This window comes from Filobasidium floriforme (assembly GCF_021052385.1).
Source record: "Filobasidium floriforme strain CBS 6241 chromosome Unknown HD553scaffold_15, whole genome shotgun sequence".
NCBI classification, from domain to species: Eukaryota; Fungi; Basidiomycota; class Tremellomycetes; order Filobasidiales; family Filobasidiaceae; genus Filobasidium; species Filobasidium floriforme.
The window spans coordinates 297587-320776 of record NW_025763636.1 but is presented as its reverse complement, the minus strand read 5'-3'; the positions used below and the strand labels follow the sequence as shown (position 1 = coordinate 320776).

The 23190-nt window shown below is 52.1% G+C and overlaps 8 protein-coding genes across 8 annotated transcripts; 3 read left to right on the top strand and 5 right to left on the bottom strand.

Moving 5' to 3' along the window:
- Positions 1–111: 111 nt before the first annotated feature.
- On the bottom strand, positions 112–687 carry HD553DRAFT_274012 (RNA recognition motif 2-domain-containing protein; the record flags this gene model as incomplete). The annotated part of the gene is made up of 4 exons (XM_046177846.1): positions 112–238; positions 302–424; positions 483–596; positions 659–687. Coding segments are annotated over 4 exons (393 nt in total), but the record flags the coding sequence as incomplete, so codon positions are not given.
- Positions 688–4828: 4141 nt separating this feature from the next.
- On the bottom strand, positions 4829–7624 carry HD553DRAFT_313839 (AFG1-like ATPase-domain-containing protein). Its single transcript, XM_046180273.1, has 9 exons — positions 6468–7624; positions 6261–6370; positions 5823–6157; positions 5719–5746; positions 5533–5646; positions 5445–5458; positions 5325–5370; positions 5200–5251; positions 4829–5130 (listed from the first exon to the last, which is right to left on the bottom strand). Exons 1-9 carry the CDS (start codon positions 7529–7531, stop codon positions 5094–5096), a joined length of 1800 nt encoding a protein of 599 aa, XP_046035408.1. The 5' UTR covers positions 7532–7624; the 3' UTR covers positions 4829–5093.
- Positions 7625–7780: 156 nt separating this feature from the next.
- Positions 7781–9981, top strand: HD553DRAFT_331887 (WD40-repeat-containing domain protein). The gene is made up of 5 exons (XM_046182042.1): positions 7781–7928; positions 8014–8097; positions 8215–8283; positions 8372–8750; positions 8851–9981. Exons 1-5 carry the CDS (start codon positions 7913–7915, stop codon positions 9866–9868), a joined length of 1566 nt encoding a protein of 521 aa, XP_046035407.1. The 5' UTR covers positions 7781–7912; the 3' UTR covers positions 9869–9981.
- Positions 9982–10199: 218 nt separating this feature from the next.
- HD553DRAFT_343383 (uncharacterized protein) lies at positions 10200–11275 on the top strand (the record flags this gene model as incomplete). The annotated part of the gene is made up of 4 exons (XM_046182870.1): positions 10200–10402; positions 10473–10504; positions 10629–10851; positions 10912–11275. The coding sequence occupies 4 exons, from the start codon at positions 10200–10202 to the stop codon at positions 11273–11275; spliced, it is 822 nt and encodes a 273-aa protein (XP_046035406.1).
- An 839-nt stretch (positions 11276–12114) lies between these two features.
- Positions 12115–16465, top strand: HD553DRAFT_297679 (mitochondrial putative Isoleucyl-tRNA synthetase). The gene is made up of 18 exons (XM_046178555.1): positions 12115–12522; positions 12590–12732; positions 12792–12855; positions 12930–13077; positions 13145–13198; positions 13267–13505; positions 13559–13697; positions 13760–14171; positions 14239–14327; positions 14387–14931; positions 14993–15205; positions 15267–15348; positions 15411–15541; positions 15605–15718; positions 15780–15880; positions 15940–16019; positions 16082–16195; positions 16269–16465. The coding sequence occupies exons 1-18, from the start codon at positions 12256–12258 to the stop codon at positions 16397–16399; spliced, it is 3066 nt and encodes a 1021-aa protein (XP_046035405.1). The 5' UTR covers positions 12115–12255; the 3' UTR covers positions 16400–16465.
- A 243-nt stretch (positions 16466–16708) lies between these two features.
- HD553DRAFT_343381 (uncharacterized protein) lies at positions 16709–17503 on the bottom strand (the record flags this gene model as incomplete). Its single annotated transcript, XM_046182869.1, has 5 exons — positions 16709–16871; positions 16940–17000; positions 17082–17174; positions 17246–17273; positions 17363–17503. 5 exons carry the CDS (start codon positions 17501–17503, stop codon positions 16709–16711), a joined length of 486 nt encoding a protein of 161 aa, XP_046035404.1.
- A 1027-nt stretch (positions 17504–18530) lies between these two features.
- On the bottom strand, positions 18531–19679 carry HD553DRAFT_329185 (ADP-ribosylation factor; the record flags this gene model as incomplete). Its single annotated transcript, XM_046181911.1, has 8 exons — positions 18531–18563; positions 18636–18705; positions 18770–18896; positions 18990–19067; positions 19162–19254; positions 19372–19464; positions 19539–19589; positions 19676–19679. 8 exons carry the CDS (start codon positions 19677–19679, stop codon positions 18531–18533), a joined length of 549 nt encoding a protein of 182 aa, XP_046035403.1.
- A 2456-nt stretch (positions 19680–22135) lies between these two features.
- Positions 22136–22898, bottom strand: HD553DRAFT_343378 (double-stranded DNA-binding domain-containing protein; the record flags this gene model as incomplete). Its single annotated transcript, XM_046182868.1, has 4 exons — positions 22136–22183; positions 22308–22391; positions 22501–22628; positions 22712–22898. 4 exons carry the CDS (start codon positions 22896–22898, stop codon positions 22136–22138), a joined length of 447 nt encoding a protein of 148 aa, XP_046035402.1.
- Between the last annotated feature and the right edge of the window lie 292 nt (positions 22899–23190).

Sequence of the window (23190 nt, the reverse complement as noted above, 5' to 3'; positions counted from 1 at the left end):
ATCGTAAGTGGCGGTTCGCGGAGCCGATGGCGACCCCGTGTAGCTATTGTGCTGTCGGTTTGGCTGAGCAAGAGTGATCGGTGAGCATTGCGATATGGTACACCACATGTACTAGTAGATACTGACAGGCGGGAAATGCTCGATCTCCCCAGCAGTATCAAACACTACGGGACGCCACTCGGGATTGGCGTGCATCACGGTACTATTCCTGAAATGCGCAACCAGCGCCTCGTGCCCTCTGTGACAGGAGAGCTTGGGTAAATATGATGGATCACACAACGTTATATGAACGTCCACTTACTGAATCGTAGCGTAGGACAGCTGGAGCTCCTTGTCGGACATATAGAGCGCCCATTTCTGGCCCAATCGCTGGCGAGCAAACTCTTCGAGGTGATGGAGCGTCCGGAAATTGACAAAGCCGTAGCTGTGTATCAAGGTCACGACTGAGCGATCGCTCCGTTTCTTGCTTCGCTACGACTCACCCGACATTGCAGCAGTGCTCCCAATCGTGCCGAAGATACAAGAACGTGATCCCGCCGGGGACGACCTCATGAATCGCATCTATCAACTGATTCCGCGACAGCTTGTTCGGAATACTATGTTTGAAGGTTAGGTTCGTTCTGTATGATGCGCTCTGTTGCACATTCTGGCAACTTACTCCTTTATCATCACCGTTGTCCTCGAATCCAATCCTGATGGATGATTACGTCAGTCCAGCAAAGCAAGGTATAATGTTTGATCCCCTTCTCACCGCGTTGAAGCCGTTCCAAGGAAAACCTGTACTCTTGAGGCACCTCTTGCCTGTATCGTATACCTGCGCAGTAGGTATGTTTACGCGCTCGTAAGCGACGCTAATAGACAGAGGAACGTCACATCCTGATGCGGAGCGGTGTCGACTGCTCACTGTCCTGGCCCTTCGGCTTGAATGGTATTCCGAACCACTCGTCTCGTCTAACATTGCCTGGTGATTTCATTGAGTTGAAGGACACCAGTTTCGATGCAGAAAGAGGTATGTTTCCGGGTGATCTGGTACTTGACGATGGACTGTCATCTTGCCCGCCCCGGAAGATCTTCATGTGCTTTTCGGAGAGGGGCGTCGAGACCAAGGCCAGCTCATAGTCGTCCCACTTCTTCCGCTCGTTTCGAACGGCAGCCAATAGGTCAGTCGTGGGCGTAGCTTGAAGAAGTCGCTCTAGCGCAGTGTTGCGGGGAGGAGTCGCGGGAAGCTGATAGTTGGAGGGCGAGCGCCAAGGGGTAGGAGAAAGGGGTCCTGATCTCCGAGCGTAGGAAGGCGACCATGTACGACTGTTTTTGCTGGAGTCGGGCGGGGTCATGGGAGCGAAGGATTTGATGATGGACTTCGGCAATGGGTTGGCGTTCTCGAGATGTGACGTAGGGTGTCCGGATACGGTGAATCGGTACCCATCTACGGGTAACTTGGGTAAATCGGATGCGACTTGAGCGGTATCACGTTCGTCTTCAAAGCTAGCGATGAATGTCTACATACGTGGTAAACGGCTCAGGATGGGCTTGGGTGAAAAATCGTGTACCATCACTCACCTGCTGCCGATTCTCGTCGGGCACGAACAATCTCAACGGCCCCACCTCTTCTAGAAGTGACTGTTCAAACGGTATCGGACGGAAGCTTCGGGTGATGCATTCTTCTGAACACACGAAGTGTACCCACCCTCAGGAACTCAGTCGTCCCATCGACAGTATCGCTCTGAACTTGTATTCTCAAGCAGGCTTCACAGTCAGCAAGATACCTCTTGACGCCTTTTCCAGCAAACTGTAAAAAGAGAGCCGAGCCAACATCAGTATCGCATGGGGAGAGAATGGATACTAGAAAGTACCTGTAGAACTGCCCCGGCTGACATTGCGTGACAAGCCGCTTCCTTGTCGGTGCCTTGAGGAGACAAGACCACGCCGCTTGCAAGTAGCCCGTGGTTTGAAGCGCTTTCTTCGGTTTGAAGATCGAGTTCGCCGCTGGAGACGGCCGTAGCGACCTTTCCAGCATCGGTCGCACTGTGAAACAAGACCGCAACCTATGCCATCGACGACACCCGCTCAGTATCGTCCTCTGGGCCGTGCCAAGATTGAGTAGTACTCACAGCTCCGAGAGCGTCTTGGTGACGATATACAAGAGCCTTGACGTCGGCGATACCCTTCATTTAGAGCATGATAAGCATGGCTACATCCTTGTCGTAAGAATGGTTAAGTGGCTTACTGCGATGCGTTCTCTCAAGACTTCGGGGCGGATGATTCGATTGATCCCGGTGATCTGAAGAATGAGCACTAAATCAATTTCACTGACTGCGCGCGCATACCGACAGGGCGCGAAGACGGCTCACCAAGAGGTACTTAGTCGATCCAGCCGGGATCGTCTTGCCATCAACGGCTTGTTCAATTACTTGAACCGCACGATCGTAGGACGAATCATTTTCGTCGGACGAAGTTTCAGGCGAACGGACTCGCTGACTTCTCTTTGCAAGAGGAGATTCCGGTGTATCAGGCATCTTCATGTGCGGAGGCAGTTGACGCGAAGAGGTGTTCTTGGTAGGTGTGACAAAGCTCGACGGCTGGGTGGTAAAAGTCTCTTGAGGAGCCTCAGGAGCATTGGGAATCCAGTCTCGTTGAGGGGATGTGATCTTTGAGGTGGTCGTACCGAATCGAGAGACTTGTTTGACGGGAGTGATCTGGAACGGTTGGTCCAGGACCGGATGTTTCGCGTCAGACCCGGTCGGGTTTCGGTCGTGGGAGATGAGATCCTTCCTGCCCTCGTCCAGCGCCTGCATCATTCTGTCGAAAGTACCTTTGATCTGGAGTTCCGTCTGTTGAGTGCCTCGAAGTTCGACGGGAAGAACCGTGTACATATCCTTATCTTGCAGTAACTTGGCCGGGATCTGAAACTTCGTCTGTTCCGTAGAGACGGTCGCGCGGGTCCGAACGAAACCTTGGGCATTTTCATCCTTCTTCGCGTGGAGGGATCTGGGTCGGATAGAAGCTGGTCTGGGAGGTGGAAGATTGACGATGGGGGCGAAGGATCTTTTGGTAGGCTTGGTGGTATCCTGGGTAGGCGGGCAGTAGAAAGGGTCGAATTCGATCAAGGCGTTAGCGAGTGGCAAATTGTAACTGACGAAACGCGAAAGAACGGCGATCAGCTTCCGGGCGGGCTGGTCTAAAGCCAGTTGTCACTCACGACTGTCGACTAGTATTCACATCGAACCTTGTTTGATCCTCGACATTCCAAATATTAAGTTGCTTGTAGGCGTTATCAAGGTCGGAATCGATCTGTCCGGAGTCGGGTCGGTCCGTCATATTGCAAGCAAACGCAGAACGGGTTACAAGCTCGATATCAAAAAGGCGTCAAGCGGGTAAAGAACCAAGGTGTTTGAAGAAGATGACGAAGAAATTCAAGGCGAGAAGCAGTGGATCGTTGGTGGTAGTCTTGCTGTCGATATCGGTGTCGATCTTGTTTGTTGTAGTGTGGACGTCGGCCCATCGGAGGTATGGATGTGCTGGATATGTGTCCTGATGATGCACGTTGGCCCGCTGGGTCTCTATATACTTGCTCGTCGAGAGACGTCCCAAGCTAGCCAAGGCACAGCCTGACTGGTCTAATCAGCTTTCTGATCTCGACAGCTTAGGGTTGTAGCTGTACCATTTTGACCTCGACATGTCCAATGGGTGTATCTGCATCCCTTTGAAATGACAGCCCCAAGCTCGCACGACCACGAGCTAGTCCAACGGTCCAAGCGGTTCGACATTCTTTCTCCTTCACATCGGAGGAAGTTTTTCGGTGGGTCTCGGCGTCATAACCCTGATGTTTTGATGTTTCGAGTCGAATTGTTGATCAACAGCTGGGAAATGTGTTGTCTAGGCGTGTTTACAATTGCTGATCTTCGGGCGAGAAGCGAGAAGCAGCAAGGCTCTTCTGCCATCCCTCGTCCCCCAAGGTTCCAACGAACGAGAAGCGCGTGTTTTGATCGGAATGTGGTAGTCCCCGAAAAATGACATGGGTGCGTCCGATGGGCGAAAGGCAGAAAGTTAATTGATGAAAGGAACTCTGGCGATTTGATGGGTTCTGCCTTTATACCTGTTGCGAAACGTATCCTCCGGCCTTCCTGACAGCTTCTCACGTGTTCAAGCTGTGCAGCGTAGTCTTCTCTGATCTCTGATCATCTCCGTCAAATCTCCTCGCTTCCGATGAAGATCAATTACGCACAGACTTCGTATTCGGAACGACCCGAGGATCAGCAACGGGGCAGGCCACCCTTGTCTCGGCAACATACCCCCTCCTTTTCCGTCTGCCTGATCTTTCGGGTTTGATTCAAGGCCGAAGCCCCTGGCAGTTCGGAGAAACAACAAACGTCGACGCGAATACGATAACCGGAAAAGATTGATCGTCGTCCGTTATGACGACTGTTGACGCGACATGGGCGAGACGAAATGAAACATCGGAAGCAGATTGAATGCTGTGCAAGTCGTTAGCGCGATCGGGTCATTGTCCAGGTTTTCGGGTCCGAAAGGGAGGAAAGATCGAGGTCAGGTCATCCTTTGGATCGGGATCGAGGTCGGCTGTATGTGGGCCATGATCCATGACGCGCTCTCGGCAGCGAGCAGACAAGCGTTTCATCTCGAACATCACGGCGCATCCAATGAGGTTCGCATCTGATCATCTGACGTATCTGATGATCTGATGCGATGAGCCCAGGTGAATACGGTTCACGAAAGGCGTTCACTTTCGGCCTCGAAGCAGGTAACTCAAGGTTTTTTCTTGGTCTCTAGGTTGGCAAGTCAAAGCACAGATGGGCTTGAAGGTTCGCTCGAAGGGTTTCAATTCGTAGATTGTGATTCGAAAGGGCTCATCAAAGGCGTGTTACCTGTCCGAGTGCTGACCTAGGTGTCGCATTCGAAATCGTGCCCGAATGAGACGGCGAAAGCGGCCTGGGCGATGTGTGCAATCTATGCGACTATGGATACAATGTTGTCCTCCTCTGTATCCTGTAAGGCCTATGCTATGTGCGTGTCCGTTTCTGTCTAATTGTTCTGCGAGTTCCTGCCGGCCACCTCTCGGTCGTATTGCCTCGAACTTATTGCACCCTTCCGTTGTTGGCCCAATCGCGGGTGCTATCGAGAGAATCAGGATTACGGATCAGTCGTTGATATTTCGCATAACGGCCTCTCAAACAGACTCACCCCATCTGGGTCAACCGACTGACGCATCGGGCCCAAGCGAAAAACTCTTCGTCTGTCGATGTCGCACAAGATCAACATTCACCCCACCCCATACTGCCAGAATGGTTTGGTCGTGGACGACTTACCTCCAGAGAACATCGCGGAGGATTTGACGACGTCGTGAGCCAAACCCTGTGTTGTAACAGTCAACATTAGCTTGTCGACCCTCAGAGCGGGTCTGCCGTGATAGCAAAGCTGACACTTGCCAGATCATCCATGACTACCGAATATAGAGACGGATCATCAGTACCCTTTCGGAAGAGTCCTTCTACCAAGACGCTACCCCGGACTCACTGCTCCTCATATGCGCGCTGACTTCGCTGGCTCCCTTGCTCCGATCCCCACCGAAGATCTCGAATATGGGTACCTCGGAGGAAATGTATAGTCGGGTCTTGTTTTCATAAGCGGCTGGGGAGATTGAGTATCGAAACGGTCAGAACCACGCAGAGACAAAGTGACCGAGAGCTTGTTGTGGCTCACCGTCGATAAACGTGATGAAACGCCGAGCCTGTCCGCGTCCATGAATATCAACTCTCAGCCCTCTAATCTTGCTCTCGGTTTCCTGCTTTCCTCGGTGTACTTACTGCATCTTTTCTGTCAATCCCCAATTCTGGCATATCCTCGACAAAGATCACTTCGAAATTCCCCGTAATCTCCAGGTAATCCGCACTGCTCAAAGGTTCTCCACAAAGCTTCTCAAAGGGGAACTTGGCCACCTTGGACGTGCTCTGGGGGACATGAAGTTTCCTGCCCCATACGGACAGTTCGCGGGAGTCTATCACTGGGTCAGGGTTGGAGTCGGGTGCCGAAGTGACGGGAGACGTTTGGGACGTGAAGAGTTTCGACATTTCCGACCGGACTTCCTCGTTCAGCGGGTGGAAGTAGACTTTAGAAAGCGCTTTCGGTAATTTCCGGTAATCTGCGTGGGAGCGGTCATGCCATCAACATGTTCAGCTTCTCATCTATACCTTCTGACGCATCGAAAGCTGAAGAGGAAAGGAACACGGTCCAAGGGGACTTACCAGTCTTGGAGTCGAGGTCGATCACCTGGAACTTGTTCTTGATCATATCGATACACGGCTCAAAGCTTCCCCTTTGTAGACCATTCTTGTACAATTCATCCGGATGCCGACTACAATAAGCCACGTGACATGGTGCCACAAGCTCGGCATCAGCTGACCTTCTCTCCAACGACCTAAACCAGGACCCTCCAGAAACGGTTCACTGACTTTGAAGTGATGATGCAGACCATCCCGTAATCCATCATCCTCCCCAACAACTGTCTCAATATCATGGCCGTGACGATATCCGTCACCTGAAACTCGTCGAAACACAATATCCTGCCCTCCTCTACCATCTCGCGGGCCGCCTCGTAGATGGCATCCTCTTCCGCTACGACGGTCCCGTTCTTCTTCTTTGAGGAGGAAGAGAAGAGCTTGTTCAAGTTGAAGAGGTTCATCCCTGAGAGAGCTTCTACGCCGATAGCCCGTTCGTCCGACCGACCCTGCATGGGCCCCTCCTCCCTCTGCTTCCTTATCCGCTCTTTGGCCAAGGGAACGAAACTCTTGATCTCCTCTTTCAGATTGGATGCTCCTTCTTTCCCTTCATGTAACCCCGGTTGCAAAGCAGTGGGTAGACCGTGCTTGATCGCGTGGACACGACGAAAGACGTCGAGCATAAAGGCGTGAAAGTGAATGCGACGGCGGTGAGAGTGGAGATGAGAGGGGAGGGTCGAGTAGAAGAGATCCATGAGCATCGTCTTGCCGCATCCGACATCCCCAAAGAGGTACATCCCTCTAGGGACCGAGTCGGGTGGGACAATCACATGGTTCGCCGCGGCATTCGAGGAGAAGAGGTTGCCGAACCACGACGACCCTGAAGTAGACGAGGATGTCGGGATTGGTGGAGGATGATACGTCGTCAACTCTTGATGCAATTTCTCCAACTTGTCGATAATGGTCCGTTGATGAGGGTCGTCCCGTAAGGCTCCTGCTTCAACGAGCTGGTTGTACCGACTTAACGGGGTTATGGGACCGGAGATGTCGGATATGGGGACTTGATCAATTCCAAGGCCTGCTTTCCCGGCGGGTGGGGTAGCTTTGGTACTGGAGCTAGTAGAGGGTACGTCGTCGGGCGATGTTGAAGCTTGAAAGAGTCGAGGTGAAGAAGAGTACTGGATAGCGGGGGTGGTATGCAAGGCTCGTCGGTGTTGCGCCGGAACGACGGCCGAGGTCCGTGTGGGGGTCCGGGACGATTGGATACGCAACCTAAGCAATCTAGTGGTGTTTTTCATCCTGGGCGATGTGCTTGCAACTATCGACGGTTTGGTAGACGGGTGTGATGGCCTGATGTTCGACGTCTTCAATCAGGTTGCAGGTATGGGTTGTTGACCGAGATTGTGGAATTATAAATACGCCGACAGGTAGTGGATGTTGAACCCCCTGAAGGCCGGGTGGAGGGGCGCCGGGGATGATGGATGCCGTAAGGAAAGGGGAAGTGCGATGGTGCGCGCGTGAGAAAGCACTTTCATAATCACCACGCTAGAGAGATCTAGAGAGACAGAACAGGTCAGAGGATGTCAAAGTCGTCACCGATATCAGCGTCGTTTCCGTTCAATCACATCCATCCGACTCGCAATATCGTATCACTCACGTAGGAAAGACCCAGTCTCAGGATGTTCTTCTGTGCCAGTAAGTAGAGGACCAGCCACCACCGCACGTCGTCTGTTCTGCGATCGCTCATTCAACCTCGCGACCTCGACGTGACGACTTGTAGTCTCTGGATCTCCACCTACCGTACCGGTCGTATCGACCAAGTCGGGGCACGTTTACGAAAAGAACCTGATCGAGCAGTACATCGGTGAGTGTTACACCGTTGTTGCTAGCCCTGGCGATGTTGTGTCGCGACGATGCGGTCATATCGGTAGTGAATCGGTCGAGCTGACGAGTCCTCGTTTGCGTGCTGCTTGGCGGACAGAACAAAACGGAAATGATCCGATTACGGGAGAGGCTTTGACGAAGGAAGACCTGATCGATGTGAAAGCTAGCAAGTCTTCCTGTACCCCGTGCATGCTCCACACACCTTGCGTCATACTAACCCTTGTCCCACCTCGGTCTTACCTACTCGCCCGCAGAACCTCAAACCCTCCCTCCCCGTCCTCCAACCCAATCCTCAATTCCTGCCCTCCTCACCTCCCTTCAGTCGGAATACGATACCATCATGCTCGAATCTCTCGAGATCAAAAAGGCGTACCAAGCCGCTCGACAAGAATTGGCCAACGCGCTCTATCGGGAAGATGCCGGAGTGAGGGCTTTGGCGAGGATCATCAAGGAGCGGGACGAGGCTAGGGGTGCTTTGGCCGAGGTCAGGGCGACCATCGGTGGTGGTCAGGTGCAGGGACAGGCTGGAGAGGCGCATATGCAAGAGGGGGATGTGGAGATGGGTGAAGGTGCAGAGGTGCAGCAGGCGCTGCCAAAGGAGGTCGAGAATGTTTTGGCCGAGACGAACGCCGCGTGAGTACCATAGTTCGGATTGTGCTCTGAAGTCTCCCCACGGCAGGGGAAACCCAGAGCGAGATCGCTGACACGTACTGGTTTCTTACGATCATTATAGCCTATCATCGGTTCGAAGAAAGAGAAAGCCCGCTCCCGGGTACAGCAAGGCTGCCGATGTCAAGACCTACATTCAGACTTCGACGGTGCCCTCGGTTCACGGTACCAAGCCTCCCGGTATCACCGCTCTCGATCTCTCCCTGGATGGCAAGCTCGCCCTGACGGGAGGTGCCGACAAGACGGTCCAGGTGTACGACTTTGAGAGTGAAAAGACTTTGGCGACCTTGAAGGGACACACCAAGCCCGTCAACAAGGTCGAATTTGTCGATACCCCGCAGAGGTCCATGATCGTCTCGAGCAGTGCCGACAAGACGGTCAAGCTATGGAGCTCGGAGGGTGCCGCAGGAGCAGAATCTGAGTGGAAGTTGAATGGGAACATGACGGGCCACAAGGGAGACATCGTCGGTTTCGCCGTTCACCCTTCGAAACGCTACGTCGCCATCGGATCTGCCGATTCCACTTGGTCCATGCGAGACTTGGAGACCACCTCGGTCGTCAAGACCTACAACGCCATCGAGGGATTCGAGGGCAGCTTTACTTATACCTCGGCTGCCATGCACCCGGATGGTCTGTTGTACGGATTCGGTACGGACGATGGAAGGGTCAGGATTTGGGACGCTAGGGACGACAAGACCTTGGCTGGAACCCTGGACTCCCACACGAGTGCAGGGAATTCCGTGACCACGCTGTCGTTCAGCGAGAACGGTTACTTCCTCGCAACCGGTTCCAAGCAGGACCCCAGCGTCAACGTGTTCGACTTGCGTAAATTGTCCATCCTCTCGACGATCAACTTCAACCCCGATGGCAAGGTCAACGAGGTCAGGTTCGACCCGTCGGCCCAGTTCCTGAGTGTCGTCGGGACCGAGGCCAAGGTTTACGCGAACAAGAGTTGGGAAGAGGTCTTGACGTTTGACGACAATGCGGGAGAATTGACCGGGTTGAGGTGGGGCGGTCTGGGGGAGAAGATTGTGTTGGCCGGGATGGACAGGCATCTGAGGGTCCTGAGCGCGGCGGCTTGAGCGAGTCGGTGTGAGGTAGCGCTGGTTGGCGCGAGGGATGTCTTGTAACGAGCTGTTGTTCTCGGTTCTTCTTCATTTTCGTATACGATGATAAATCAAAGGGTTCCTTTCGTCAAGGTTCATTCTACGCGTGACATTGTACGTGGTGGACCGAGTTGAAACGACGTCGCGTCCTTTCATGCCTCGGCTCCGGGTCGCGTTGGTGTTTCATCTCGGTCGAGCAGCCACCCAGCCTGAAAAGGTCTCGCCCTGCTCTTCCAAAGACTGATGCCTCGACCTTCCAAAGACTTTGCTTATAAATTACTGCAATAAAACCTAACCCTGATCCATCATGTCACAACCCTATTCCCGACCCTTAACGCCAACGGCGGTCATCATTCGAAAAACTCAACCCATCTACCTCCCCCTGGCCCTCCTCTTCCTGGTATTCACCGTTACATCTGGACCGGATTCCAAGTTTTGGTGGGTCAAGCTCGAGACGAAACAGTTTGGAGTGATCAATGTTGGAGCGCTGGGGATATGTGACCTGAAAGCGTGGGTGCCGGCCGGGAGTTAGAGGCGAGGCAAACTTGACTTGAGTACTGATAAGAGCGAGCTCTCATAGATGTGGAGCGACGGGAATAGGCTACGCTGTCGGTAACGCCGCTTTAGGAGAGACGATCCTGAGCGTACCGCCCTTCCTGGCCTTTCATCTCTTCGGCAAGTCGCATCTATATCTCAACAAGCAAGTCCGCTTCTCATCTCGTCGTTCATACTGCAGTCATCGTCCTCTCGCTGGTTTTATGGTCGATCCACCTGTTCTTCATCTTCAACATCCACGTTATTGTCGGCCAATATCGACGGACAGGGTGGTTGGTCTGGATCTTTCCTCTTATTATCACCATCTTGATCGGATGCTTGCTCGCCGGGGATAATCTCATCGTATCCGACTTGCGGAAAGAACCCGGGATCGTCGAGGTCACCCGGATGCCCAGCTTTTGGCTGTAAGTCGAGGATGCCCAAGTCACGCATACAAACCGGCTAACGAGAGCTCGTCAATATAGTAACATCCCTGCATTCATCTCATCCTTCATCTGGTTCTTCTTGTCGTGGGATCTCCACCGCCTGGCAAAAATCTCCACAGACCCAAATCTTGCTGCAAAGAAAGCTGCAATCGAGAATGCGCTCAACAGTCGTCGACAAGGTTCAGAGAGGCCGGCTGAGAGCGGAGGTTGGGGAATGTTCAAACCGGCGCAAACAGCGTCAGACGAAACAAAAGGGGCAAGTCTGGGCGGATGGGGTTTGCCTAGTATGCCTTGGGGCGCGCAAGAGGCGAAACCGGCGTCTTCGACGTATCAGGACAGCGCGCCGGCGGCGTCTTTGCTCGGATCAATGTGGCCAGGCAGAGCATCGCATGCAGTCGTGTAGAGGCGGAATTGAGGTATATCACACGATGACATGAAAATAACAGTATGACGCTTCACGATCCACGATGATGTAAGCCGATTTTGATGTGATTTCATCTTTCGCGTCGATCTAGCGCGCGCGTCCCATCTAGGCGCGACCCCTACCTGTATCTACCGAGTTGTATCGGTCAGAATACTCCAATCTTTCGAGAGACAGGTTAACTTATGATAAACTGAGCGTAGTAGGCGAATCTTTGTGTTACTTGTTTACTTGCTAGAAAAGGTAGGACCTCGAACCCTACCGCTTTCCTACCAGAGTATGCTCATGTGGGTAGTCCGGTGTTTCGGATTCGATGCGTTGAGCGATACCAGCAAGCAGAACAGATCAAGCAAAAGTTGCTTTTTCACGTCAAATCAAATTACGGGACGTCAAATATCTATTGATACTCTCTGATATAAGTCTACTAGCTCATAAGCTGGTAGCATCTACACGTTCAAGGCAAAAAGCAAAAAGACAAAGTCCGGACGGACATCCCGACTCCCTCTTCCTCTGGCGTGGTGCTAGGCGGGTCAATGACCCGCTGGTTTAATAGCGGTTACTAGGAAGGTTCTTTCGAAACGACGGAAGCGAATCAGCAACATTTTCGTTCTGTTATTCTGACAACGGCCAATGAAAGCGTTTTTTGGTTGAATCATACGACTGATGCTTACGTCACTCATTAACAAGCCATGTAGCCACCCTTTTTAGGACCCCTGACGCGCGCGAGATCACCAGTCGGCCGATCGAGCATCCCCGAACCAAATCTGAAATCTAGATCCAGCTTCTTCCAATTGCATGAAATAATTATCCACTGGCCATTACCGACACAATTCCCCACGCCGACACAAGATCGCTAGCAATCCGGCTTTGTAATAGCTGTTTGTATCTACCTGCTCCTTACTCTCGAACGGGCTGCCTACCGACCAGCCACAGCCTAAGCGGTTCTCGTATTCGTCATTCCGATGGCTACATGCCTTCGTCTCGGCGTACCACGCAACTCGCAGCGTCATGGTTTCTCCACCACCAATTTTGGAACCAGCAGGTCTAGCATAGGTATAGCGTCATTGGGGTTTCGATACAAGTCCACCTCCACGTCGGGCGAGCCGAGAAAGTCATGGTCGGACACGTTGCTGCTCCCCAAAACGAGCTTTCCTATGAAGCACAAGGATATCGTCAAGGAAGAGAACAGGTGGAGGGATAGGACATCTACGGAGTTCTACAAGTGGCAGGTGAGCCGCTGTCTCTCACCCCAGTCTGTCTCTGCCTTTGCTGATGAGCGCAACGTGCTCGAGGTAGTGGGAGAACAACAGCGGACCGATCTTCGTGCTGCATGATGGTCCGCCCTACGCAAACGGACACCTTCATATGGGACACGCTCTGAACAAGGTGGTCAAGGACTTCATCAACCGATACAAAGCTCTGAGAGGGTATCGAGTCAAGTGAGCTGATCGCCTGTGTATGCCCAAGGTGCCTAGCTGAACAGATGTCTCATGCTTAGCTATATACCCGGTTGGGACTGCCATGGACTGCCTATCGAACACAAATCTTTGAAAGCACTAGGAGTGAGCCCTCGAGATGTGCTTAGCCAGCTTCAGTATGACTCACTGATCCCCTCGCTGAATGCCGTTCGAAATAGAAATCTCACTTACAGCTGACACCCAAGGCAATCCGGGAAGCAGCGCGAAAGACCGCCGAAGAGGCTATCGAGATCCAGAAGAAGGAGTTCCGGGCGTTGGGGGTGATGGCGGATTGGGACTCGCCAGAGGGCACGTATAGGACCATGGGTACGTCGAGCGTGTTTTGGCCCAGCAACGAGAGAGGACAGCGGTGCTAACAAGGGAAAGGCTGTAGATCAGGACTTTGAGATCCGGCAGTTGAGGTTGTTGCAGCAGATGGTAGAGCAAGGTGAGCGAGGTCTCGCAAAATGACCAGTCTCGACGGGCTGCTGATCCTCCAAGCTGGTGTCCGAAAAGGCCTGCTACAACACCGAAAACGACCAACCTACTACTCGCCTTCCTCCCGAACCGCTCTGGCCGAAGCTGAGATCTCCTGGAAAGACGACCATAAATCCACCTCAGTCTACGTCTACTTTGGTGTCGGCAAGGATGATATGTCCTCGGCATTGAGGAAACAGTGGGAAAAGGTCGGAAACGGCCGAGAGTTGGGTCTGGCGATCTGGACGACGACGGCTTGGACGTTGGCAGCTAATCAGGTGAGCCGTCTTGAAGTGTATTGATGATGAAATCAAGCTCATTCGTGGCACAGGCAGTAGCGATCAGTAGCGGGATGGAGTATGCGATTGTCGAACAGCCTGGCAGTGATCGCTTGCTGGTGGTTGGGTGCGATCGGCTGGAACCGCTGAAGGAACTGCTTGGCGAGCTGAAGGTCTTGACTACCTTTGGAGGTGAGTCCCGGTCGGCTTGCGGAGAGGTCTTCAGCACGGGTGCTTATCGAGAACATGCGCAGGTGACGATCTCCTCGGAACGAGCTACGATCACTTGTTCTGGAACTCGTCCCAGCCCAAACCAAAGGTCATCGCATCCAGACATGTCACCTCGGGAGCTGGTACCGGGCTCGTACACACCGCTCCCGGCCACGGTCAAGAGGATTATGACGCCTTTCGTCAAGCTTTAGGGTCGGACGCTGATACTGCCGAGATGCGGTGCCCAGTGGACGATCTTGGCAACCTGACAGAGGAGATCGCTTCATGGACCAAGGGGGGAGATGTTGCTAGCCGGCTAGTTGGGAAGAGCGTACTCGGCGATGCGGTATCTGCCATGGTGGAGATTCTGAAGGAAAACGGGATCCTCTTGAAGCAGGATGTAATACATCACAGGTATCCGTGTGACTGGAAGACTAAAGAGCCGATTATCATTCGGTATGTCCACGTCCTTAGCGAGCTTTAGGACGCTTCGCTGACGAACACCCCATATCCGATGGCATAGGTCATCGCCACAATGGTTCGCGAACGTCGAAGCGATCAGACCGACCGCTCTCCGAGCTATCGAAGGCATAGATTTCAAGCCACCTCAATGTAGGTTCTGCGATCCCTGACAAGCGTTAGCTGTCAGTCTGATGATATATCTCCCGCAGCGAAACGACGCTTGGAATCGTTCATCAACGGCCGATCCGAATGGTGCATCTCGCGACAACGAAGCTGGGGTGTTCCTATTCCCGTTCTGCACGATGCTCAGACCGGCGAGCCGTTCCTGAACAGCGAGACGCTCGATCATATCATCCCCATATTGGAAGAAAAGGGTACCGATCACTGGTGGAGCGATTCCGTGGACGAGTTTGTTCCGGAATCGCTCAAGTCTACCGGGAGGCAGTTCCGAAAAGGATTCGACACGATGGACGTATGGTTTGACAGTGGTTCCTCTTGGACCATCCTGAGGGATAAAGGCTTCAAGGCAGACTCGGAGCCGTTAGCCGATATCTATCTGGAAGGCTCTGATCAGCATCGAGGATGGTTTCAGTCATCATTGTTGACTCGGTTATGCTCGGCAGAGAAGGGACAGGCTCATACGCCATACAGCAAAGTGGTCACACATGGTTTCGTGTTGGCTCAGGACGGCAGCAAGATGAGCAAGTCATCTGGCAATGGTATCATGCCGATGGACGTGATTGAAGGCGGGAAGGCGAGTCAGCAAGTTTGTTGGCCTTCTGTCAACTCTGTGCTGATCGATATCAAGGTCACAGGACAAGAAGAAGGAACCGGCTTTTGGAACGGATACGTTGAGGCTCTGGGCGGCATCAGTCGAGTTTACGAAAGACTCGCATATTGGCCCGACTTCGCTGGCGATGGCCGCTGAGAATGGCAGAAAGCTACGTAACGTGATCAAGTTCTTGTTGGGCAATTCTCAACGAGGTCAGCAACCGGCGCCACGGTTGACGCACGTGGATCTCGGCTTGGTGAGTGACATCTATGATCTTCCACATTGCGCCCTGCAGATACTGACAGCATGTGTACTAGCTGGATCGACATATCTTGAATGAGTTGGCCGACATGGAGACCGATGTCATTCGGGACTACGAGGAACTCTACTTCCCAGGTGGTAAGCGACCCCGGTTCGCGACTTCATGCCGTGAATGCCGTCGCTGATAGTCGTCATTGCAGCGCTCCAACGCATCAACACCTTTGTTTCGGGAGCGCTGTCATCACTATACTTCGAGGAGACCAAGGACATCTTGTACTGCGACGAGGCAACTAGTTCACGTCGTCAGGCTGTAGCCGCTGTACTCGGTCATGTGAGTCTGCGACGTCTCGACTGTCTGCTCGCAATGGTTGACGCGCTTCATGGGCTTTGACAGATCCTCTACCGCATGACCCGCATCTTGGCTCCTATCACTCCCCATTTGAGCGAAGAGGTATCGCATCAACTCACGGAGAAGCCTGAGGGACCATCGACGATATGGACAGATGATGTTCGTGCTTTCAGATTGCGGTTGCTGGACTGAACGCTGATGATGCCGCTCGTAATCATAGGCAAGGAAATGGCATCTACCAGATGTTGCAACCAAGATGGAGCCTCTCTTGAAAATCCGTCAATACACTATGCTCTTGCTCGAGCAAGCGCGAAACGACAAGTAAGAAACTGTCTTCTTGCAGCGATATCTCCTCCATGTGCTGATAGTACCTTTCTTAGGGCTCTGAAGACCGGCAAACAAGCCATGCTCCGAATCACCGGCGGAGATGCCGCCACACAGAGTCTGATGCAGGAACATCGTGCGTGCTGTCCTTTGGTCCAGACTTTGGATGACCGTTAAACCCCCAGTGTCATTTTACAGAACAAGAATTAGCCCAGATCTTCTCGGTAGCCGAAGTTCAAGTCGGGAAGCATAGTAATCAAGATGAAGTAAAGGGAACATCTGCATGGACATATAGCAACGAAGTGCAACTCGGTATGTTCTTGACATTCTCAAGTGCCACCGTCCAGACGTTGTTTCTGACGAAAGTCTCTCGCAACAAATGCAGCATTAGACAGCACCGCCCCGATCCACCTCGAGCTTGTCCCTTCACCCAAGCACAAGTGCCCTCGATGCTGGATCTCGATTGCTGAAGAGAGCGAAAGTTTGTGCACGCGATGTGAAGCGGTTGTCAATTGATGAATAACGTATACCTCACGACTTCTTGTGATCTAAGACACGAGATTATATGATCGTCCCACATTGTTGCGTTGTGATGGAATTGTCTGCAAGGACCACGCATGATCAGGAACATGATAGCGAACAGTTCCACTTACAACCCGGAGAGTAACCAGATGAGCAGATGAACAAGATCGGGAAGGCCAGCCAGACCCGTAAGACACGTTGATCATAAAATGCATAATAGACCATGAACAGTGTGATATTGCTATGCCACTGTTTGGCATTCGCTTGTTTGTTTTGTACATTGTGACCTATATGCCCTCGTTATCACACTATCGGTGCCGACGTAGGCGTCTCACCCTGACTCGAACTCGTCTCCGGGATCGACCCATCTTTCCGCTTGAGCTTGGAGACGTGTCGATGAGCAAATTGCTTTTCGATCAACTTCATCTGAGCCAGCTCTTTGGCTCGTTTCCGTCGACAGTTTTCCCTGATCAAGACCGGAGTGAGTCTTAATCAGCTTGATGGGTCTGGACGGAAGATGTGAATGGAGCTTACCACATGAGGATCGAGATCCCGACAAAAGATCCGACGGCCCAATTCGTCGCTGTCCCCACCACTTCACATGAAGGCAATCGCATTTCTCAGCTTACGCTACAACCTCATCGCCTCTCTATCCTCTAAAAAAGGAAAAACTCACTTCGTTTACTGATATACCGTACAGAGCCGATCCCGAACCCCCCCGCAATCCCGCTTAACAACGATTCTCGTGCACATGGTATCGTTCCTATACCTACGCCAAGCAACACGACGTCTTGTTAGTTATCTCTAGATGTTAAAGCTGGAGGTATGTGATCGGCTTACTCTGTAAGTCATCTATCGGTCGTATCCGCTGTTCCCCACAAGGAAAGCAAACGATGTACGCAGTACGGCTAAATGAGCATGCCTGTGCCGCTTGAAGAGTATGCAACTAAGCCATACCCTAAAAGCCGACCAGAAATCCTGCTTAAAATCGCCTGTCCGTCGATCTTCAGGCTTGAGCGGTTTGGGATCCTCTGTGATCGGTTGGTTACCCGCCGAGATGTTGAGAACCTCTTTTGGTTCGTCAGTACGTTTGGACATGGTCGTAAAGTCTATTGTATAAGTCTTGTAAGCTTGTAATCGATACTCAGAGCCATGTAACTGTTTGTCCTGAAGAGCAGGAAGTTTAGATACACCCCTGTACCATCGGAGTCCTCCCGTCGATCGTCATCTTTCTGGTCGAGATTTTCACGTGACACGTCGCTTCCTCGCGTGTTCGTGAGCTCTTGGGCGAGTATATAATCCAGCTCGAAAGCAATCATCACCCACTCTTCCTAACCCGCGCCCTCTTTTCTCCTTTTCTTCATCTTACACGACTTCGACTTATAACCAAGGGCCATAGCCGGCGAGATGATCCGCTCAGATACGTCTCGCTTTCATAATGTGGATGGTATAACCCTACATGGCGTCGAAGAAGAGCGAAATTTAGTAAAAAAGGACTTTCAAAATGCTTGATGGATTTGGTGTTTCGACACAGTCGGGTGCGGGGTTACGACCCTTTGTCGCTCGGCGTGGTCTGCAGGCTTCGCTTTCCGTCCTACAATTCTCGTTATTATAGCGAACTATTTATTATCATGTCCAGACCAATTATGCCATCGTCTCGTTCCACCATATCTTCGTACGCACCTCAGTGTCGGGTGTTGACAATTTGTGAGATCGAAGCCAAAACGCGGACATCCTAAAATTGCAATGTCCGGACGCGGTCTTTCCCTTCTTGCCCCCGGTCATCATGCAAGGATCAGACAAACAACACACGATCCAAGCATGGAGAAGGCGTTTATCGTTATCAACTGCTGCTTGACAACCAAGATATTCTAACTAGCCGCGAAACAAAAGATATGGGGAAAAGAATCAAAGTAAAGAACACAAAACTACCAGATGCTCCCTGGCTCCTCCCGAAACGGGCCTCGGGCCTCAGTCGACTGAACAGATCCGCTCCTCGCTCGCTAGCTCGTGGCGATTTTATCCAGCTGTCGTGACGAGAGAGCAATGGCCTATTCCAACCGCCTAAGCCCTTAACCGCTTCCCCTCCTGGTCTCCTCATACAATCCTCTCGTCATCCCTCTCTCTACTTCTCACGCTTTCGGAGGTTGAGCGACAGCTACAAAGACACCACGCACACATTAGCTCCAGATCGCACAGACGACATTACAAAGTGGACACCAAGACTGACCCATTCCAAACCCTCGTAAAGACCGTCACCGGAAGTAGCACAAGCGGCCTGGATGTACCATTGTCGGCTCCTACAGATACACGGCATCCCGTCAGCAAAGGTCTCTTTCGAACACGTAATACAGTCCGACTCACTGCAAAGAGGGCAGTCCGAGCTTGTTGGTGAGGTCGGCAGCGTTCATGGCGTTGGGAAGATCCTGCTTGTTGGCGAAAACGAGCAAAAGAGCATCCCTCAACTCGTCCTCGCTCAACATTCGCTGGACTATTATCACATGAAGCCAATGCGTTCGTGATGTCAGAATCGACGAATGGAACCACCATGTAAGTAGATGGGTGAGCAGGCAGGAGAACTCACGCTCTTCCCTGGCCTCGGCAACTCGGTCCCTATCGTTCGAGTCGACGACGAAGATGATACCCTGGGTGTTTTGGAAGTCTATATCGTCCGCACACGAAACACCCCACAGATCAGCGATCCATCTTCTGTTTTCGTTTTCGACAACCAGGTAGAAGGCGGGGCTATTACTGACAGTGTCGCCACAAAGGCCTGATCTTGTCCTGACCACCAACGTCCCACACGGTGAAGGAAATGTTCTTGTAGTCGACGGTCTCGACGTTGAATCCTGCGTGCGTTGCAAACCGGGATCGAATCAGGATCAGCATCTCCACTCAACATTCCGATTTCCGGTTGCCAACCTGAGAAGGCAGATCGGAATCAGATGTCGAAGCGGGAGACTCACCGATAGTAGGAATCGTGGTGACGATCTCTCCCAACTTCAACTTGTACAAGATGGTGGTCTTACCAGCGGCATCGAGACCGACCATCAAGATTCCTATACACCCCTCCACCAGAACACGTCAGCGCGCCGAACAACAGCCTGGAAGGGCGGCAGGCTGTGATGCTCACGCATCTCCTTCTTCCCGAACATGTTGTTGAAGAGCTTTGAGAAGTTGAGACCTGGTGATCGTGAATGAAGAGAAAGGTTCGGGATGTTCAGTCGATGCGAAAGATGCGAGGAATGAGGTCGATCGATTGCGACCTACCCATTGTTGTTGTTTTGTCTGTAGTTGTATTGAAGGTCGCATCGGCAGAGAGATTGGAACGTAAGACCGAAACAAGATTCGGGATAGGGGCGTGCACGAGATGGCAGTGAGCAGTTTAGTCGGTCAGATCGCGACCTTGATCGTATGAGACTTTGATCGTTCGACTTACATATTCCCTAGACTGATCACCACCCATAAATCACGTCGATTGCACCCGAACCCCAAGATAGCGCCGTTCCACCTTCGAATCAGCAACCTTCCTCCTACGGGATATCCTGGTGACTACTGCAACTCCCATGCCAACTCACCGGCCGTGTAGTGGAAAGGGGGGTATGGATGATAGTAAAGGTGAAGACCTGTTCGCGAACAAAAGCACGCGTGGAGCGTTTATCGTATCGATTGAGCGTTCCGGTTCGGGACGTGTGTGAGGGTGACCGGGTGGTGTGATAAGCGTACCGTTTACTCTGACGAAGACGAGATGTAAAGAGCGGAAGGGCGAGAATGTCTGCGTGATTTGGGGTTGTATCGACGATCTCTACCTCGGATATCGTTTGAGCAGGTTGTGTGAGAGAGGCGCGAGAGGCTCGGTGTGTGCTGGAGTTGAAGCTCAAATTCGCTTTCTCACGCGTCACACCATCACAACTAGTCTAGCGCGACGTGGTCAGACGACCGTTTCGACCTGAAACAGCCCAACCTCGCATGGCTCAATCTTTTAAATTTCACATGGTTCAAAGTGTACATGATCCATCATGATGGTCACTCCCTCGTACATACGAATTTCGCACAAAAAAATCATTGATCAAGCTTTTCCCTTGGTGGAACTGCTGGCCTCTGGGTCGATTACGCTCGAATTGGCAGATTCTTGATTCCAAGCGTTTAAGCCGCCGTTCGAAGAGCCATCGATGATTTCGGAGCTGGAGCCGGCTTTACTGGGATACCTCTCCCATGGAAACGCGTCTAGATTTCCTGTACCTGGTTCCTTTGTCAGCATTGTAACGGTCCCAGCTACTTCGTAAAAGTAATGGTCGTCGTTGCCGTGGTCGGGTTTCTTTTCTTGTAGTTTTCGCTGGGCATCAGAGCTGTTCTGGTACCCAGAGCTGTAAGTTCGCGGTGGTGCGGCCCAAGACCTTTTGGGGGATCGGTTGCGCTGGAATTTACTTTTCTTTGGAGAGATGGGCGTCGAAGATGCAGAATCCGGCATGGTTGCGATAATACAGATAGCTCGAGGTATCAGGATGGTGTGACAGAAGCGGATGGTCCTGTCTACTCGTGTGTTCAGTTGAAGATATACCCACGACGCCGACACGAAGATCGGTAACTCTTCCTATACTTTCACTTGTATATATAACAAACCTCGACGCCGTGAGACGAGACCACTTCGATGCCACCTTAATGGCGTCACACAAAGGAGCTCCCTCGCACGCAATACTTCGAGACGCATCGCCACCCCCCTTGGTCAGGGGGATCCTTCAAAGACCTGTGTCGGTGTCCGGAATCGAGATATCAAATCCAGCTCACAACTCGGGCCGTCATGCCGATCGCAACTCTTTTGTTATCAAGAAAAGTTCGGCTGTTGCCTACTTCTCCTTGATTGGCTTGGCAGCGATTGATCGCGACAATCACATCCTCGCCATGACCCCTGTCCCCAAAGGGTTGCGGTCAATATTTGCTGTTGTTCAGGCCCATGCGTCTTGGACTGGTATGAGTTATGACTACCCCTTACAGGTGCCACTTCTGGAAACGTGGTTACGAACAAGCTGCACGGCGTCTTTTCCGTCCTACTACCCATGAATTCCTCTCGGCATCTCTTCCTTCATCAGTCGATTACCACGTTATCTCGCTTGTGAGTCGAGGCCGCCTCATCTGATCTTACCGACCTCCCGTCGTACTCCACACGATCCTACTCGAGAACTTCCTTTATCGTTCCTCAACATGGCGTCATGGCGAAACAAGCTTCTTAGCCCTGAAACACCTCTGTGCCAGTCCCGGAGTCTCAAAGCTCTGCAAGTGTCAGCATTCCCATAACAATGGCCATTCTGGTTTAAGCGTCTCCGTTGTCCCAGGAGACGACATAGTTGTCAAATCGAGCTTCTTGCTTTAGACACACCCATTCGGTCTGCCCGGAGCTTGGAATCTCGGCAGAGAAGCTCTGTTGAAGTAGCAAAAGGCCTTGGCCCGACGATGCCGATGCTACAGATCGTTAAACGGGGTTTAGCGATGTCGTGCTCGGTGAAGAAGGTTGTTTGTCTGCATGCGTCGAACAGTAGCCGATTGCAACTGTTCGCCCGAGAACGACCACCATACCCATAGTGTTCAACCTCGAAACGACACGAGCTCTCATGCTTTACTAATCCGAAGTCTTTCGCCGTGGTTTGTTGCTGTGTGACTGCATATTCATGTCTGATAAACCTTACTGTTACAGACCGTAATCCTGATCCGAATCCTTCTAGCGTAGATCACTTAGAGGTCGTATTCGTCCGAATCCGATTCATCCCTCTTCCTCTGTATCTACGCTCCCGCGAAATGCATACACAAAACGGGTCAGTCACATGTATCATCATATCATGCCATCAATCGATAACTTCCGGCGAATGCAGCGGGGAAAGGGGGATGAGAAGCAATCGGTACATACTGTGATTCCCCCTCCTAGCGACTTGGTTCGAGAGTTGGGCTGTACGGCAGATTGTTGGGTAGGTTTCGGTTGCGAGGATGATAGCTACCATTTTCCAACCAGCATAGATAGCAAGAGAGAATATAAAGCACAGGATAGGTACCTCTGATCAGCAGACGGACAGGGAACCCATCGCGACGCCGGCGAAACTCACCTGTTCCAACATCGACCTCAGCTCGTCATCTCCTAGCTTTCTCGTCAACTGTCCCGATCTGGCCAGGTTGATCAGTTGTCGCTCGATAGCTTCGGCTTGAGAGGGTCTGATCATTGCTATCCGGGACACTACGGGTCGTTTCGATTCGAGATTAGGTGCGAAACGTCAGCTGTCGAAAGGTATGGATAGGACCAAGAAGGGTTCTGCTTACATCGCTCCCTAGCGCTAGGCTCCAGGATCTGACCTAACATCCCTCTCCGCATCTCCTCTTCCTGCTGTTTTGCCTGCATTTGAGCTGCTCGGGCTTCTTCGTCCTGTCCGGGCTGTTGAGGACCACCGCCCTGGCCGGGGGCCGCAGCCGGCTTGAGACCCGGGGGAAATTGGAAGTTTGAGGACATTGTGCGAGTTAGACTTGAATGGTATATGGCTTCGAAGACGGTCGTTACCAAGGTTGATCTTGTTTTAGAGAAGAGTTCGAAGAGGTACCTTTGAGGTCCCCCCGTGTGTTCCATATCACGTGATATTCAAAACATGGACTGACCTCCACCTTTCATCGCTCGAGGTTCCTCGCTCTTTCGAACTTTGAATATGCTCCACTTTCGTCTTGCAAAAGTTGGGAGAGTTCCGAAAGACACAAGTCAGAGTGGACTCAAATCAACGTTTCAACAGCTCTTAGATCATCACATATAA

Excerpts from the sequence above, each read along its gene's own strand:
- HD553DRAFT_313839 (XM_046180273.1), bottom strand. The coding sequence starts at position 7,531 with ATGAAAAACACCACTAGATTGCTTAGGTTGCGTATCCAATCGTCCCGG. Across the intron at positions 5,747-5,822 it reads GGATTGACAGAAAAGATGCA|GCTCGGCGTTTCATCACGTT; the intron begins GTAAGTACACCG and ends GGACGCGGACAG. Across the intron at positions 5,647-5,718 it reads TTTCATCACGTTTATCGACG|CCGCTTATGAAAACAAGACC; the intron begins GTGAGCCACAAC and ends CAATCTCCCCAG.
- HD553DRAFT_297679 (XM_046178555.1), top strand. The coding sequence starts at position 12,256 with ATGGCTACATGCCTTCGTCTCGGCGTACCACGCAACTCGCAGCGTCAT. Across the intron at positions 12,523-12,589 it reads CGGAGTTCTACAAGTGGCAG|TGGGAGAACAACAGCGGACC; the intron begins GTGAGCCGCTGT and ends TGCTCGAGGTAG. Across the intron at positions 12,733-12,791 it reads CTGAGAGGGTATCGAGTCAA|CTATATACCCGGTTGGGACT; the intron begins GTGAGCTGATCG and ends TCTCATGCTTAG.
- HD553DRAFT_331887 (XM_046182042.1), top strand. Across the intron at positions 8,098-8,214 it reads CCTGATCGAGCAGTACATCG|AACAAAACGGAAATGATCCG; the intron begins GTGAGTGTTACA and ends CTTGGCGGACAG. Across the intron at positions 8,751-8,850 it reads TTGGCCGAGACGAACGCCGC|CCTATCATCGGTTCGAAGAA; the intron begins GTGAGTACCATA and ends CGATCATTATAG.